Source organism: Giraffa tippelskirchi, chromosome 2, assembly GCF_054371585.1.
Source record: "Giraffa tippelskirchi isolate mGirTip1 chromosome 2, T2T-mGirTip1v1.2.pri, whole genome shotgun sequence".
Lineage (NCBI taxonomy): Eukaryota > Metazoa > Chordata > Mammalia > Artiodactyla > Giraffidae > Giraffa > Giraffa tippelskirchi.
In genome coordinates this window covers 28,143,102-28,161,283 of record NC_137276.1, presented here as the reverse complement: position 1 = coordinate 28,161,283, position 18,182 = coordinate 28,143,102, and the positions used below count along the sequence as shown (strand labels likewise).

Here is an 18,182-nt window from a genome sequence, read left to right as displayed (position 1 = left end):
GCTTAGTAGGTCTAATAATATGCCTACTAGCATTGAGGGTGGCTCATACCAGACCTTTGATGAATGCTTGTGAACTGAACCAAAGGCGGTATAATTGGGACAGGGATGAGAGTCGATACACTAGGGATTATGGAAGATGTGCTAACAATTTAAATGACTGAATTATACATCTAAGTCAACCAGTCCCTGGGTGCCCTGGGACCCGAGGACAAGGCAGAGAAACTCTGGGACTCTTCCCACTCTTTCTGTCCTTTTCAGGTCCTGGCTTTGAGGATATTTTACAATCTATGCCTCTCTATTTGTCCAATTCCTATCCTTCCCCTTTCAAGGCCGAACTCAATTCTTCTCTCTTCCACATGGCCTTTCCACCACCACAACCCACAGAGATCTTTCTCTAACAGGAACCTACAGATCCTATTGCTAGTACTGGTCAGCTATTGACACTAAGCTGCTTTAAGCCATCTTTCACACTTATTTTACCCTTTGAGAACAAAGGCTCTTTATCATACTTCTGTATCCCTCAAATGCCTAGGATGATCTGAAGCACAAAGCATTAAATGCTAAAATACTGAGAACTGAATGAAGATTGAAGAAAGTTAAGAGTGGGCCAATCACTTACTTGCTTTCCAATAGGATATTTCAATAGCACAAAACTGGTCATGAGTGAAACTGAAAGCTTAAGGAATCAGGTGATCAGAGAAGGTTTTATCTTGAATGCTAAATTGTCACTATGTTCTCTAGATACTCAGGGCTCTAGAGAATCTTTCTGTCAAGTTCTGCTATGAAGCCCTCTTTGGTATAAGGAAATTAGAGCTGATAAAAGTCAATGTCATAGCATTTGCAAACCAAAATAAATTGCAAATAGTCTAAAAGAAGCTTTAGATCCTCAAAGACATTTTCAAAGGTCTGATGGCTGTGGGGTCAAGGAAAGTATGAGGTACTATTCAAGACAACTAAGCCAGTGATTTTCCACAAAACTTTGTATGTTGAAGGGGCCAAAGACTGGTTGAGAATTTTAAGAAAGATGGACCCTTTTCAAGGGGGAAAAAAAAAGGACATATGCATAATTTTGCACAATTTCAGAGGGTGCAATAATTTTCTAAAGCCTATGCTTGGACTTTGGATTAAAAAACCGATGGGTTAAAAACAAAAAAACCCCCGATGAACTAGTGTGTAGATCCATTTCTAGCAGGATGTAGCCAGCAATAATAAATTTTTTTCTTAATTCGAAACAGGAATGAAGGAGACGGAGTATATCAGAGTTTAAAGAAGGACAAGAAAAGGAGGAGAACCCCCTGAAGAGCTCTTCTATTCCAACATATTTACCTGAAGGGAGCACTGAATCATCAAGACAAAATATCCTCAAAGTATCCAAACCCAAGACTTAGGCTGGGGCCCAGAGTTTCTCTTAAATCCCTCCCATCCACATTTATTTAGTAGAAACAAAACGGTCACTGGGATTTATCTATGAGAATCCTGCAGGTTGTGAGAGTGAGACTCAGCTATCCTCGTGGGAAAATGAGAATCAGAGTGGATGTCACTGGTAGGGACAGGATCATAACAAATGATTCTACCGGCAAGAGATAGATGCTTACCAACAAGCCATACCGAGAAGAGAAGGAGCTAAATCCCAGCTAATGGTGGGCAAGGGCCTTGAAGGACAATTTTTATAAGATGTACTAAAGACAAGCCAATCCAGAAGGGAATAAACTGAGAATAGTTTCACAGTTCTTGGAAAAGCAAGTTTTACCTTCTCCATAAACTTTATTCATAAAGATATGTGAAATACAAAAAGAGGTCAAAGTGCCCTACCAAACACCATATACAAAAATTAATTTAAAATGAATCAAAGACCTAAATGTAAAAGCTAAAACTATAAAAGGCAACCCACAGAATGGGAGAAAATGTTTGCAAATAACATGTCTTGATGACGGATAAATATCTATAGAGTATATAAAGAATTCCTAAAACTCAGCAACAAAAATCCAAACAATCCAGTTAAAAAATGGGCAAGGGGCTTGAATAGAATTTCTCCAAAGAAGATAAAGAGTGGTCAATTAACATGTAAAAGGATGCTCAACATTAATAATGATTAGGGAAATAACAATTAAAGCCATAATGAGATACTACCTCACCCTCATTAGGATGGCTATTATCAAAAAACAGGAAAAATTGGAATAATTTTATATTGTAGGTGCGACCAACATGGGAAACACTATGATAGCTTCTCAAAAAATTAAACACAGAATTAATTCCCATTTGATCCAGCAGTTCCACTTCTGGGTATATACACAAAAGAACTGAAAGCAGGGACTCAAACACCAATTTCACAGCATTCTTCACAGTAGCCACAAGGTGGAAGCAACCCAAATGTCCATCAATGGACAGAGGATAAACAAAATGTGCTATACACATCAATGGGATATCATTCACCTTCGAAAGGAATGAAATTCTGATGCATGCTACAACATTGAAGACATTATGCTAAAAGAAATAAACCAGATATGAGCAGGCTAAGTCACTCCAGTTGTGTCTGACTCTTTGCAACTCTATGGACTGTAGCCTGCAAGGCTCCTCTCCATGGGATTCTCCAGGCAAGAAAACTGGAACTGATTGCCATTTCTTTCTCCATATACAAAAGGACAAATATTGTATGATTCTACTTTCTGTGAGACCGTTAGTCAGATTGTTGTTTAACAACAATAAGTTTTGTTGTTAAGCTGTGTCCAACTCTTTTGCGGCCGCATGGACTGTAGCCTGCCAGGCTACCACATAGAGACAAACAGTAGAAGAGTGATTACCAGGGGCTGGGGGGAGGGGAAGCGAGGAGTTACTGTTTTATGGGTATAGCATTTCAGCATGCAATGATGAAAAAGTTCTGGAGATGGATAGCAGTGATGGTTACAACAATGTGAAGGTACTAAACACCACTGAACTGTACACTTCAACATTGTTCAATTGGTAAATTTTATGTATATTTTACCACCTGCACACAAAAAGAGTTAATATGTACAAGGTTCACAATCAACCCCAGACAAATATGACTCCTGTGTGTACAATATAAAAATGCATGCAGTTTATTACATGAGAAAATGCATGACCATTCAGTCACACTGAGGGTATTAACTGATTAAAAAACTTTGCCCTCCATGAAGCCAATGAGAAGTAACAAAAAATGTCATCTATCATCTGGACTTCTGAAAATAAACCCCAGTGTGAGAGATTGGGCTCTGTTTGATAGGCAATAATGGATTTACAAGCATCATCTTGAAATGCCTCAAACAGATTGCTAGAATGTGTCTGGGGGTTGTCAGAATTCAAAAAGTCATAAATCTCTTGCCAGAAGAAAATGGCAGCCTGAGCAGGCAGATCTAGCAAAGAGCCCTCTTTTATCTGCTGTCTTACTAAGCTCAATAAACCCCAGTTAACGCCTATCCATGGTCTTTAGGTTTACTTTAATAGTACTTTAGAATCTACTTGGGGATTAAGCTCCCAATTTCTTCTTTCTACTTAGTTTGCTGCTAACAACTGAGGGTCCTATTTTTCTTTTTTTGGGGGGGCCATGTGGCCTGTGGGATCTTAGTTTCCTGACAAGGAATCAAACCCGTGCCTCCTGCATTGGAAGTGCGGAGTCTTAACCACTTGACTGAAAGGGAAGTCCCTGCAGGGGCTATTGCATCCCAAACCCAGTTCTTTAGGGAGCTGTGAATACACTTAACATTAGTGATATCAGCATTAAGTGAAGGGAGAGAAGTGCTCCAATACATGCTGGAGATTAACAAGGAGTCAAAATACTTCTAACCTGGTAGTGCTGAAAATAAAACCAAGTGTACTCTAATGCTGTCATTTATTGCCCTTCAGAGTCAGTTAGGGAAGAGAAGCAACAACTGTTTTGAGGGCAGTTTCAGAAACGGTCCCAGAATACAATCATCCTTCCTCCACTACCCAAATGAAAAGGATTGTTAAGAGAGGTGAGTATACACAAACTCCATGACAGTAAGGACTACACTTAGATTATTCACTACTGATCCCTACTACCCAGCACCACTCTTTGTACAAGGCAGATATGCAATACTATTTATTATATTAAGAAAAGAAATCTTTGAGAGCTGCTTCCCCTTCCTCATTTTCAAATAGGGCTGTGTATTCTCCCACTCTATAGAAGTCGCCTCATCTCTGGTTTGTGGATGCTTTCTGAGAGGCACTTTCATTACTTCATTTGACTCTGAAAGAAGCTGGAGGGGGGTGAGGACACGTGCTTGCTAATCATCCTTTTCCAGATTGCCTCATGTGACAGAATGGATTTTTATTATTGGTCTGTGGCTGCTACTGCTGTAGAAAGATTTCAGCCTGACCTTCCCAAGCTGCTGGGGGATGAATACTGCACGTGGCTGACTGGGAAAAAATGTGTCTTCCTCTTTTTTTTTTAAAAAAAAAAAAAGCTTTTAGACTAAACAGAGCTCACTGTGATAGGAAAGGTACCCTTTCTTTCACTATACAAAGCTCAAGATGTTGAATTCTTTTGCATAAAAACGATATAACAAAACTGATCTGAACTGGTTCAACAAGAAAAAGGTAGGATGTTGAAGCACCTCACAAAGAGCAGTGGCATCAAAGTCCTGAACAGGACTTAGGGCTGCTCCATAGGCAGAAGAGGAAAAAAGAAAATGAAAGCCATTTATCAAAGTGGTTTAAATAAGAGGATGGATTCCCACAGCTGGCCTCACAAAGGAGAATAAATATGTCAAAGGGAATAACTGATAGACTAATTGAGTCCTATCCATCTGGCTGAGGAAAGAGCCACTGGTGGGAATACTGAGAAGCTGTCTGTTAGGCAAAGGCTTGCTTTGGTGCCTCATTTGGCCAGTGGAATAGCTTTTAGGAACACTGACCACACAATCACACCACAGCTGGCTAGCTGGCCCTGCCAGCAAGAGGCTCACAGAAGGGTTACACTGATGCAAAGGCCAAAAAAGGGAAAGCAGAGCATAGGCGATTTTGTTTTTTTAATTGGTTTGGAGCCTATATCTGGATTCTCACCTCGTGAATACCCAGGCCCTTCAACTTGGGAGTAGGGTGAGAAGGAAGGGAGACTGTATGAATATATGTCTCATTTCGTGCTTCTGAAAACAAGATTCAAAGTCTTGTTCTGAAACATTAAGTTCGATACCGTGCTACGCTAAAGCCCCATCTTACTTTTATATAATGCAGAGCCAAGGGCTCTTTTCCTTGGGAAAAGAGGAAATCAGGCCAGACTCAAGGAAAATGAACACACAACACTATCTGCATGTGCCACAGTTCATACCACAGAAAAACCTGCTCAGAAATAATTGCTCAAGGCATACAGAACTCAATTCTAAGGTAAATCTGCCCTAAGGGGGGGCTCATATTTTAAGGAGCCAAACTACATCAAATTAAGCTGAACTCAGGGTTTTTCTAACTGTCAGTTTTAACCATTTCTAAGTTTTCATTTCTTATTTTCAAAAGTCAAAATGACTCTCTGCCTAAAATTAAAAAAAAAGAAATGCCTTATCACCCACACTAAAATAACAATTCACCAAAATTTCACCTACATTATCTTTTACATAATCAAATGAACCCTTCATATGGCACAAAAGCAGAAGCCATCATTCTAATTAAAGTACTATTAACAAATCCCTTACTAATTCCTCTTAGCAGCCTGGCACTTGCCACTCCCACTAGAAGCTCAGTCACAGAATCCCTCTGACATCTGAGAGGACTTGATGCTGGCCACCAACTAGAGCCACTCTGAGGAAAGTAGTGGCTTACCTGCTCCTCCGACAGTTGGGATATGTGATTCACAGCAGCGTAGGATTCAATTTTGGGGTTAAAGTGGTTGATGATGGCTCTGAAACAGAGAATTAACATTAATACAGTACCAGATGGAATAAGAGGATAAATGAGTTAAAAACAAGTATCAGCTACCCTCTGATTTAGAGTATGAGACCATGAGTGTGACTCTCAGAAGGTAACTGTCCTCTTATGAACATGAGGTCACACGGGGTGAAGTGATTACTCTAAAATGGGAAAGGTTTAATAATTTATTAGACATAGAACAGAATCAAGTATGCCTGCTCTGTAAATGAACTAGGGGAAAATCTCACAACCAAACAAAAGTCAAAACCTAGCATCCTTCGATGAGAAACAGGGCTCAGGGGGCTGTCCACCAGCAGGCCCTCATGTTTCAGTCAGGAAAAAAAAAACTTTGCTCTGCTCCTATTCGGGAGAACAGGGCATTCAGTGAAGCTGGACCAACACGTGGGTTGAATACAGGCTCTGAAGAACCTAAGATTTCCTAAAGTCTACAACCGTCATATTTGTTAGTTAATATTTTGAACCAAAATTTTATTTCCAGCCATTCAAACCAAAATCTGAATGTTGTTTTCAAACATTTCCTCTTCAGGGTCACCAAGTCATATCAAATCTATCTCTTAAAAACCTCTGAAATCTGAAATAAATTTCCCTGAAACCAATGCTTTAGTATAGATCTTTGTGATTTCTTGTCTGGTAGAGTAGAAAACCAATAGTCATGTATGGATTTGAGAGCTGGAGCATAAAGAAGGCTGGGCACCAAAGAATTTATGCTTTCAAACTGTGGTGCTGGAGAAGACTCTTCAGAGTCCCTTGGACAGCAAGGAGATCAAACCAGCCAATCCTAAAGGAAATCAACCCTGAATATTCATTGGGAGGACTGATGCTGAAGCTAAAGCTCCAATACTTTGGCCACCTGATGTGAAGAGCTGACTTACTGGAAAAGACCCCGAAGCTGGGAAAAACTGAGGGCAAGAGGAGAACGGGGCAACAGAGGATGAGATGGTTGGATGGTATCACTGACTCAATGGACATGAGTTTGAGCAAACTCCAGGAGATAGTGCTGGACAGAGAAGCATGGACAGAGAAGCCTGGTGTGCTACAGTTCACAGGGTTGCAAAGAGATGGACATGACTTAGCGACTGAACAACAAGAAGAGTATAAAAAACACAGGTTTTAGACTAGAGGTTAATGGGGAAAAGAAAAAAATCTAACAGAACGATTTCAAATAATATGTGCAGATATTCTCCTTTTTAGGAGGTGGAGTTTAGTTCCCATTACTACTGAGAGTAAGCTACACTTATCTCCATAGAGTAGCAAAAGGGAAAAATAGTAACTTCACAGTAAAGAATCCTGGCAAATCTACTTCAACCAAGCAATGAAGGTGAGTATCACCAGTGATGTCATGTAACCCCTGGTATGGTCTGGTAAGAAGGACATTTCATCTCTGTCGTACACATTCAGAAATTCACGATCTCAACCTAAGCACAAGAAAAACATCAGACAAACCCACACTGGGCTACATTCTAGAGAATACCTTGCCAGTTACTCCTTAAGATTGTCAAGGTCATGAAAAACAAAACTTGAGGAAGAGTCATAGACCGGAGCCCATTGGTAAGATATGATTAAATGCAACTTGATGCTCTGAATTGGATCCGGGAACAGAAAGAGAACATTAAAGGATAAACTGTTGAAACCCAAACAAAATACAGAGTTTAGTTAATAGTAACGTTATCAATGCCTGTTTCTTAGTGTTGATAAACATACCATGGTAATGTAAGATGGGAGAAACTAGGTTGAGGGGCACATAGAAACTCTATGCATTATCTTTGCGTTTTTTCCTGTAATTTTAAAATTATTCCAAAATAAAGTTTATTAAAATGTGTGTATAATAGCATAATAGAAATCAATATATTCTTTTAATATAACTTACTGATAGTAAAGAATTTAATCTAATCCAAATATCAGAAGTATAAGCCAGAAATTTAAAAAGAAAATCATGGTGTGGAATCCCAGTTTGACCAATGTTTTTCTGAATGATTTTTGGAAGCTGTATATTTTGCCAGAGGGATAAAATGGGAATAATAATATCTGTTTTAGCACAGTAACTAGGAATAGTACATTGCAGGCATACAATAAGTGTTTGTTGAAAGAGTGAACTAAACCTTACGAGGATTCATGCAATATTTATATAGTAAAGCAATGTTAAATATCTAGCACAGTGCCTGGCACACAGCTGGTACTCAATAAATATTCAATGAATGACTAAATCAAATAGGACAGAAATGGGTCAGGCACAAGAGACAAGTTTTGGTAACTTATTTTCCAAGAGATTGTCAAGAAGGGTAGAGATGTTATTATCTGCAAGTTAAGGTTGTGGGGCTTGGTCTAAATCCAAAATATCCACTGTGATCAAGTTGGGGGGGGTCAAATATTATTCTCACTCAGAAAGCAAAGTTTGAGGATACTGGCAGGATGACAATAGTCCAGGAACAGAAAGGAAAACCGGGAGGCTAACAGAAGCAGAAGATATTAGGAAGAGGTGGCAAGAATACACGGAAGAACTGTACAAAAAAGATCTTCACGACCCAGATAATCATGATGGTGTGATCACTCATCTAGAGCCAGACATCTTGGAATGTGAAGTCAAGTGGGCCTTAGAAAGCATCACTACGAATAAAGCTAGTGGAAGTGATGGAATTCCAGTTGAGCTATTTCAAATCCTCAAAGGTGATGCTGTGAAAGTGCTGCACTCAATATGCCAGCAAATCTGGAAAACTCAGCAGTGGTCACAGGACTGGAAAAGGTCTGTTTTCATTCCAATCCAAAAGAAAGGCAATGCCAAAGAATGCTCAAACTACCACACAATTGCACTCATCTCACACGCTAGTAAAGTAATGCTCAAAATTCTCCAAGCCAGGCTTCAGCAATACGTGAACCGTGAACTTCCAGATGTTCAAGCTGGTTTTAGAAAAGGCAGAGGAACCAGAGATCAAATTGCCAACATCCGCGGGATCATCGAAAAAGCAAGAGAGTTCCAGAAAAACATCTATTTCTGCTTTATTGACTATGTCAAAGCCTTTGACTGTGTGGATCACAATAAACTGTGGAAAATTCTGAAAGAGATGGGAATACCAGACCATCTGACCTGTCTCTTGAGAAATCTGTATGCAGGTCAGGAAGCAACAGTTAGAACTGGACATGGAACAACAGACTGGTTCCAGATAGGAAAAGGAGTATGTCAAAGCTGTATATTGTCACCCTGCTTATTTAACTTATATGCAGAGTACATCATGAGAAACACTGGGCTGGAAGAAACACAAGCTGGAATCAAGATTGCTGGGAGAAATATCAACAACCTCAGATATGAAGATGACACCACCCTTATGGCAGAAAGTGAAGAAGAACTAAAGAGCCTCTTGATGAAAGTGGAAGAGGAGAGTGAAAAAGTTGGCTTAAAGCTCAATGTTCAGAAAACTAAGATCATGGCATCTGGTCCCATCACTTCATGGGAAGTAGATGGGGAAACAGTGGAAACAGTGTCAGACTTTATTTTTTGGGGCTCCAAAATCACTTGTGATGTTGACTGCAGCCATGAAATTAAAAGACACTTGCTCCTTGGAAGGAAGGTTATGACCAGCCTAGATAGCATATTTAAAAGCAGAGACATTACTTTGCCAATAAAGGTCCGTCTAGTCAGGGCTATGGGTTTTCCAGTGGTCATGTATGGATGTGAGAGTTGGACGGTGAAGAAAGCTGAGCGCCGAAGAATTGATGCTTTTGAACTGTGGTGTTGGAGAAGACTCTTGAGAGTCCCTTGGACTGCAAGAAGATCCAACCAGTCCATCCTAAAGGAGATCAATCTTGGGTGTTCATTAGAAGGACTGATGTTGAAGCTGAAACTCCAATACTTTGGCCACCTCATGAGAAGAGTTGACCCATTGGAAAAGTCCCTAATGCTGGGAAGGATTGGGGGCAGGAGGAGAAGGGGACGACAGGGGATGAGATGGTTGGATAGCATCACCAACTCGATGGACATAGGTTTGGGTAGACTCCAGGAGTCGGTGATGGACAGGGAGGCCTGGTGTGCTGCGATTCATGGGGTCACAAAGAGTCGGACACGACTGAGCAACTGAACTGAAACCCAGTGAGAAGACAGGGGGAACAGGTATAGGGAACTGAGAATCCCACCAAACCTAGCAGCAGCACTAACTTACAGTTAACCCAGGATAGAGTTGGAGTCACAGAATTCAGCTCCCAAGAGTGATGGGAGTGAGGAAAGGAAATACAATAGACAAATCAATCTATTATCAGACCTCAGTTATTTTGGAAAACAGAAATTGCATTCTATAAATACATCTATTTCATGCTTTTATAGGTTTTTTTTTTTAAGGTTTCCTTTAAATTTCTTAGTAAAAAACTTTTTGAAAAGTGTTTGAAAAAAATTCTGACTCAGCTGAACTAGAATTGCATTTTTGTTTTGATGCCTAGGTTTGGAGAACAGAGAACTCCAAAAAACCCTAATGCCTGTCTGGATGGGATGGTAGCAGCCACTGGGGCCCAGCTGGCAATCCAGAGAAGCTGGTGAGGTTAGGACAATGAAATAATCCCTGGGAATAGAACAGATAGGGATGTTGTAATTCTATTCCCTTCCTATCAGAGGAATTTTCTTGCCAAGAAAGAAAGCAAGGAAGCAAGAAAGAAATGAGAGAGAAAGAAAAAGAGGGAAGAAAGAAAGACAGGGAAGGAGCTCAGAGCAAGAATCAAAGGAGAGAGGAGATGGGGGAGAGAAAGAAGAAAATTGGAAGGTACTATCTTCAGAAAGTACACTTACTTCCTTCCCTTCTAACTATTACATCTGCCAAGTATCAGCTGGGTCTATGGATGCCCTATGCTTTATACTGCAGGGCATGTATGCTGATGCTGTTTAGCCAAACTTATCCTAAGAGTATGACAGATTTGTCAGTCTGAGAATTTGTATTTTGGAACAAACATAAAATCATCCTCCAACCTAACCTGTGACATTCTCTTCCCAGAGCTTCAGATCTCTGCAAATGATGAAGGTCTCCCGCCAGGCAAGTTAAGGGACTGTTTAGAAACCTGAGACAGGTGAAATAGTGTAAATTCAGTTAATAATCTCTAACTCAGGATCCACACAGGACACAGTATACGCCTCTGCTTTACTTTTCTGCTGTTTATTTGGGACTGTTATCTGTAAAGTCTGAGTACTAATCTGATTTTCTAGAGATACCAGGTGCAGGGTGCTAGGTCTAAGAGGTAAGAAAAACAGTCTGACACTGGCTGTTCTCCCTCCATGCTCTTTAGCAAGGCATTTCAGACAGGGTTTGGAAGCTTCCTATTCAAGTGCTCAGAACTTCATACTGTTGAAATGGAAGTATGTTCTGAGGCAGCCAAGAAATGACAAAACACCAAAGTCAGGCTAAGTCAGCCCACACTGAGTGACACATACCTTTGCAGTGACTGAAATACTTAGCTTCTCCTTCCCCAGGAAGTCTGTAGGCTACCAGGGCTCACCTGGTTTGTGATTTCACGCTGCCCCACCTGGGGTAGCCCCCAGAATTAAACTCATGCCCGACCAGCTCTCAGTGGGAGAACAATGAGATATGAGATTTATGGATGAAGGAGGAATCTCTCTCTTTTCTTCAGGGTTTCCTTCTCACTGACACCACCTCTAAAAAGATTTACCATCATTTCTTCTGAACATCTGGGAGGAGAGGAGGAGACTACTAAGTCATTCTAATTGTAGCTCTCTCATTTTCATTGCTCAAAACCTGTCAAAACAGGTAGCAACTGTCACGTGCTGAAGTCTAAAATTTTTAGGTTTCCAGACAGGAAATGGCAGTTTTTTTCTATCAGAAGATGAATGATCAAAGTATGATTTTAATTCCCTCACTACTTATTTCATCCAAAAAGGGCCTTCAGCACTGAAAGCACAGAGTCCTAACCATTAGACTGCGAAGGAATTCCTTTTATACTGAGGTTGGCTTTCATCTAATATCAGCCTTTCAGGTATTCAAACAAAACCTAGCCTTTGCCAATGGAAAACTCTCATGCTACAAAGTATTTTGGAAAAGGAGACTTGAAAGGAGAGGAGGAGCAGGGAAGAAGAGGAAGGTGTAAGTGGACAATGAATGAGAAAACAGCCATTATGCACTGACTAAGGTTTCTCTTTGACAAAGGTAGCAAAACAATCAAGTTGGAAAAGAAGAATCTTTGCAGGAAATGATGCTGGAACAACTGAATATCTACATGCAAAGGGATGAAGCTGAACCACATACTATACCCCAAAATTAACTCAAAATGGAACACAGATTTAATATAAGATCTAAAAACCATAAAACTTTTAGAAGAACACATGAGAGTACATCTTTATGAACTTGGATGAAGCAATGATTCCTTAGGGTAACAAAAGCACAAGTGACAAAAAAAAAGTAGGTCAATTTTAAAAACTTCTGTGCTTCAAATGACAACTATCAAGAAAGTGAAAAGACAATCCACAGAATGGGAGAAAATACTTGCAAATCATGTATCTGATGAAAAACCCCCATGAAATACCACTTCACACCCACTAGGATCATAATAACCAAAAAGACAGTTAACAGGTGTTGGCAAGGACATGAAGAAATTAGAACTCTTATACGTTGCTGGTGGGATAGTAAAATGGTACTTTGGAAAGTGATTTGGCAGTTCCTCAAATGTTAGTACACAGAGTTACCCTATGACCCAGAAATTCTACTCCTACATGCCCAAAAGAATGAAAACATTATGTTTACACAAAAACTTGTACATAATTGTTCACGGTGGCATTATTCATAATATCCAAAAAGTAGAAACAACCCAAATGGATAAATAAAGTGTGGTATAGCTATAGTTAAATATTATTCACCCACAAAAAGGAACGAAGTACTGCTAAATGCTAAAATATGAATGAATCTTGAAAAAGTTGTTATGTGAAAGAAACCAGACACAAAAGGCCACATAATGTACTATTTCATTTACAGGAAAAGTTTAGAACAGGCAAATTTATGCAGAAGGAAAATAAATTAGTGGTTGCTTGGGGCTAAGGGAAGGACTGCTAAAAGGATATTGAGTAACTTTCTGGGGGACAACATTCTAAAAGTAGATTATGGTGATAGTTGTATTACCTTGTGAGTATATTAAACAACGAGTTGCACACGTTAAATGTCTGAGTTACAACATATGAATTGTTGTTCAGTTGCCCAGTTGTGTCCGACCCTTTGCGACCCCGTGGACTGCAGCACACCAGTCTTGGCTTAAGGCATCGTCGACTCTAGCAGTTCTTGAGCAAGCTGCTTTCCTTAGTAAACAATTCCACACAGAATTCACAGATCCCAGAGTGCTTCACTCACCAAGATAACTTTCCTAGAGCTTGTGTATGCCCATGATGCTGGTAGCAAGAGGAAAAGGAGCTCAATGGGCCACTATCATAAATTAGAGCAGATAGAGTCTAAGGAGCTTCTAGAGAAGCCTCTGTGGTCAGTGCCACAAGAGGGAGCAGAGATACAGGCACTGACACTGGAAGCCACATGTACAGGGAAGAGCAACTCTGCCCGGAAATAAGAAAAGTTTAATTCCCGGCAACATGCATGATATCTTCAGATGAAAAGGTCTACATTTGTCAAACCACGTCAACTTCTGGCTGTTGAACACAAACTCCTCGGAATAAAATGTTACGGGTAGACTGAAGGGGGAGAAAGAAGATGCTCCTAGTCTCAACACTCTTGACTACTTTTTTGTTTTTCAAAAATGACTGGAGCTGCCTACATTACTCAGAGAAAGCCATCCATCCAAGACTAGGAAGAGGATTTAAAGAAATAAGGCCTAAGGAAAGGAGAAGGAGTCTGGAGGTAGAACTTAGTGGGGAAAGGTAATATAAATTCTTACCAAACCATCAGTTTTCCTCACACTGGAACTGAATGCACCATGAAAGCAGGGACCAAATTTATTTTGTTCACCAATATATTCCCAAGCCTTTAGCAAAACTGAATAAATTAAAGTCTACGAAGGAAGGTTTTTGTCCAATCTCACCACAAATAAGGAGGTTCATGATCACCAGCTACTCTCCAAAAGCATAAAACAACAATAAAAATGTTTTATCCCCAGCCCTGAAAAAAGGTGACTCAGACATGAACAGCTGTTCCCAAAAGAAGGAACAAAAGTTGTCACTGAAGACAGTAAGGCTTTCTCTTCCTTTCAAGTCATATGAGGAGGTCAGGGAAAAGCTTCCTGGCATTTCTTATAAAAATAATCTAGTATCTTCTAAAAGTAAGCCTGAACTTTTGTTTGTTTGTTTAGGGGTAGGGAGTGGGAGAGGTGTTGGGGAGTGTATTATACTCTGGTACTGGGTCTCCTAAATGCTACTGAATTGGAAAGTTCCAAAAAGGGAAAGGGAGAAGAAATAGACAATGTCATAGAAAGGGAAATTGCTGAAGTCAGTCACAGTAAGGGATGGATTTGCACCCAAAGCACCTTTAAGGGCAAGAATCTGGGCCACCCTCCAATGCAACTGTCAACTTCTTACTGCTTAAGACAGGGGTCACTTATATAAACTGAAGCAAAATGAAGTGGACAGATGGAACAGCAAGGCTGAGCTACAAACTGGCTGGGGATTTCTTGGTCCATTTTTAACTTATTCTGACTCATGACTCTGCAAAGTGGCTTTCTTTTCCCCAGTGCTGGATAGATGATGGCTGAGACACATAGTTAATGCCCAACTTACCCAGGAAATGCATGGAAATGTTACCTTAAAAATGCAGACAGTGTAGCTTAGGAGAAAATGTGGATTCTTCCTTATATCCAATGCAAATCTCAAGTAAATCCTCCTAACATGCAATTTCTCACAATCCCAGCTATTTTCCACAGACAGACGTCTCTAAGGGTCTTTTATAGAACAATAAATAAATAGTAGTTTCATCCAGGAGCTCAGAACATGGTGCTTGTTTCCTTACCAAGACATCAGAGAAAGCAGACTGTCTCTGAAAGCTGCTATGTAAATTCTTCAGGCACAAAGGAGAAAAACAGGCAAAGGTTGTTTACAGGCAGATTCTGTAGCTCTGATTCCAAGGAAGGAGGGAACATAATTGGTACATGCAACAAAGTATATATGAGGAAAATTCCTAAAAGTTTCACCCTAACACATATTCGGAGAAGGCAATGGCACCCACTCCAGTACTCTTGCCTGGAAAATCCCATGGATGGAGGAGCCTGGTAGGCTGCAGTCCATGGGGTCTCGAAGAGTCGGACATGACTGAGTGACTTCACTTTCACTTTTCACTTTCATGCATTGGAGAAGGAAATGGCAACCCACTCCAGTGTTCTTGCCTGGAGAATCCCAGGGATGGGAGAGCCTGGTGGGCTGCCGTCTATGGGGCTGCACAGAGTCAGACACGACTGAAGCGACTTAGCAGCAACAGTATTCCTATAAGGTCACAGATTTACATTAAAGGGTCTGATTATGGGTGAATACCTAAAGCCTGATACATCTGGATTTCAAGCCCCGTCTCATCAAGCTATAGTCCTGTACTCTCAAATACTTGCTAAACATGTACACCTATATATCATGCTTTGTTTACATGGTGTTCTTCACACTGTTGCTGTGTCTGACTTTTTGCGACCCATGGACTGCAGCATGCCAGGCTTCCCTGTCCTCCACCATCTCCTGGACGTGGAATACTATTTTTCTTCATCACCAAAAAGCCAAAGTCTCAGTTTTCCTTTTGGAAGGCCCAGTTAAAGCACCATCATTTCCCTTTATAATAATTCCCATTAATAATAATTCCCATTATAATACATATAATGTAAAAAACAAAGCTTTAGAGGCATTAGACCTGAGTTAAAATTCTGATTCCTCCACTTCTAGTCTGCAAGACCTTGGGCAAGACACCAACCTCTCTGAATACCAGAGAAGTATTCTTCATCTGGTTGGGTTTCCCTTCCAAAGCTTTTCTTTGTGTCTTCCTATATAACCATAACTTGCCCTAAAGAAAACTTATCCCCTTCAAGCAGTTTCTGTTTTCCTAGACCCAAAAGAGCAGTCCAGTCATCTGTACTACAGAGTATATTCCCAGATATCTGGAATTAAAGATAATTCCCTGATGGTCCAGGGGTCAGGAGTCCTCGATTCCACTGCAGGACTGCAGGGCACATGACTTCGATCCCTGGTCAGGGAACTTACATCCCACAGGCCATATGGCATGGCCAAAAAAAAAAAAGACAAGGGAAAAAAAAAGGGACAAGAAAACCATCATATTCATACCTGCTTCAACCTGGGAAATCTTCAAACATACAGGTTACAAGACTGGCTTCTGAGAAAGGGTGAAGGTATGACTGAGTGGTATGTGGCAGTGATTAAAATGGTTCCTCTGAGGCTGGGTTATTTAACTTTAAACTAACATTTCTTTTCACCTTCAGAATTGCCTCATATACTCCCATTTCATGCAGTAATAAGCTTCCCTCTTCATCAAGTCAATGAATCTTCAGCCCATCCAATTCAACAACAACAACAACAAAAAAGCAATTTCCCTTGATGCCTATTAACAGCAGTGTATTACAAGCCTCAGAGACTCTGCTGATTAACATTAAACAAAATAAAACCTCAAATAAGAATACCTTTTAACCTTTTCACTTTTCAACTATCTAGTCAAAACTTCAGCAAGTGACCTGTTTCCTCTAACTTACCCTTTATGTTCTAGGTCTTAACACTTTCATGCCAAATATCCCCTTCTTTATATTGCTGTTTTGTGGCCATTCTTTTCAAGACCAGAGATGCAAAAATGGACCCTTACTATAGAAGACATTTTGACAAGCATCAGGAAGGATGAGCTACTGGCCAATGCATCTAGTTGCGTGCTTTATTCAATGATCCAAAGTCTGTAAATTGGCCAAGAGAATTTGATTTATTAGTATTCATAAACTCATTGGGGTTGCAAGAATTGGACACAACTTAGCAACTAAACCACCATAAACTTACTGACTGAAGGAAATGGAACAGTGAATGGTGTAGTCCCAGACTACACCATGGTAACCCTCAGGTTTTAACTTGGGGAATGATTTAAGTCAGTATCTCTCTCGATTTCTAGGTGAGAAGCACATGTGTCACACTCGGCAAGTTATTCACCTACTGGACATTTTTCCAGTCTCTGCATTAGATAAATGAAAGTTCACAATTCATTAACTGGAGGGAAACAAGAAAGAGTTAATGTATATGAAATGTACGTGGCCTGAGGGGCAGTTGCCTCATTTTCTGAAGCTGTGCATGACTACGCATTTTGGCAGTTTGAGATTTCTACCTTGATGCATGATTTTGCCCAATGTAGATTTCTGCCTCACCACCTGCTGGAAATCATGCAATTCGTTATAGCTACTTGGCTTGAAAAATGAGCTAATTTCTAGTTACTGTGGCCCCAAACCAAAGATTTAAGCCAAGTGAGATACCATGGGCTTTACATTTTGGCTACATTATCTCTTCTAGCAATGCCAAGAGAGGGAAACAGAATTCCTTCTTGCTTTTTAGATACCAGCCTGACTTTGTTTCACTCTTTCCACAATCACAATGAAAGTAAACGAAGAAAAATGAACCACAGGAGACGAAGGAACCACAAAAGTCAAATGGACCATGTACATTTCCATAGAAGACAGCACTTAATCTATGCCCCTTACAAATGCTTGCTTTTTATCAAAGCTTTCTCTCAATAAATGAACAGAGGCTCCAAAACTTTCCTAGGACAAAACACCTACAAGATAAGCCTCCCCCTGCTCAGATCCCATTATTCTGTGCTACAGAGTCCCTTACTTTGTTCTCGTGGCAGGCCAGGAGTTGCTGGCAGAGTTCCTAGGGCTGTAGGATGCAAACCTTTGATACCCTTTGCAATTAGTAATTTAGCCCTGGATTTCTTGTCTCCAGAAGCAAGGCCCTTCTATACTCTCAGAAATTAGTGACTATAAAGGAACAAAATGGGCCATGTGAAAATGTCTAACAGACTTTCTACCTTATTTCAGGATACAAGAAAATCCTAATACATACCTGCAAGGACTTCTGAGGCAGTGGAGATCAGCTCAAAACCCCAAGAAGCGATCTATTTTTAATTAACAGGGAATGTGACCTGAGAACTTAAAAAAAAACTGACATGTGCCAAAACCCTGAAACACTTTAATTATACCTCATTCTCATCAGCACAATTAACCAACTTATTATAAGACATTTATAACTTTTGAGCATGGGGGACAGGATGGCAAAAAAAAAAAAGTAACTGACTAACTTAGGCTTCTTTTCCTATCACTTCTAAAACAGAGGGAAAATAATTTAGTGA

At 40.2% G+C, this 18,182-nt stretch overlaps 1 protein-coding gene across 46 annotated transcripts in view; it reads right to left on the bottom strand.

Moving 5' to 3' along the window:
* ARMH3 (armadillo like helical domain containing 3) overlaps positions 1-18,182 on the bottom strand; it is a 185,580-nt gene that overhangs the window by 27,545 nt on the left and 139,853 nt on the right. For all 46 annotated transcript variants that reach the window (XM_081546409.1, XM_081546540.1, XM_081546534.1 and 43 more), the window contains one exon: positions 5,791-5,869. In XM_081546409.1, coding sequence (XP_081402535.1) covers positions 5,791-5,869 — 79 coding nt within the window. The remainder of the gene's footprint in view (positions 1-5,790; positions 5,870-18,182) is intronic.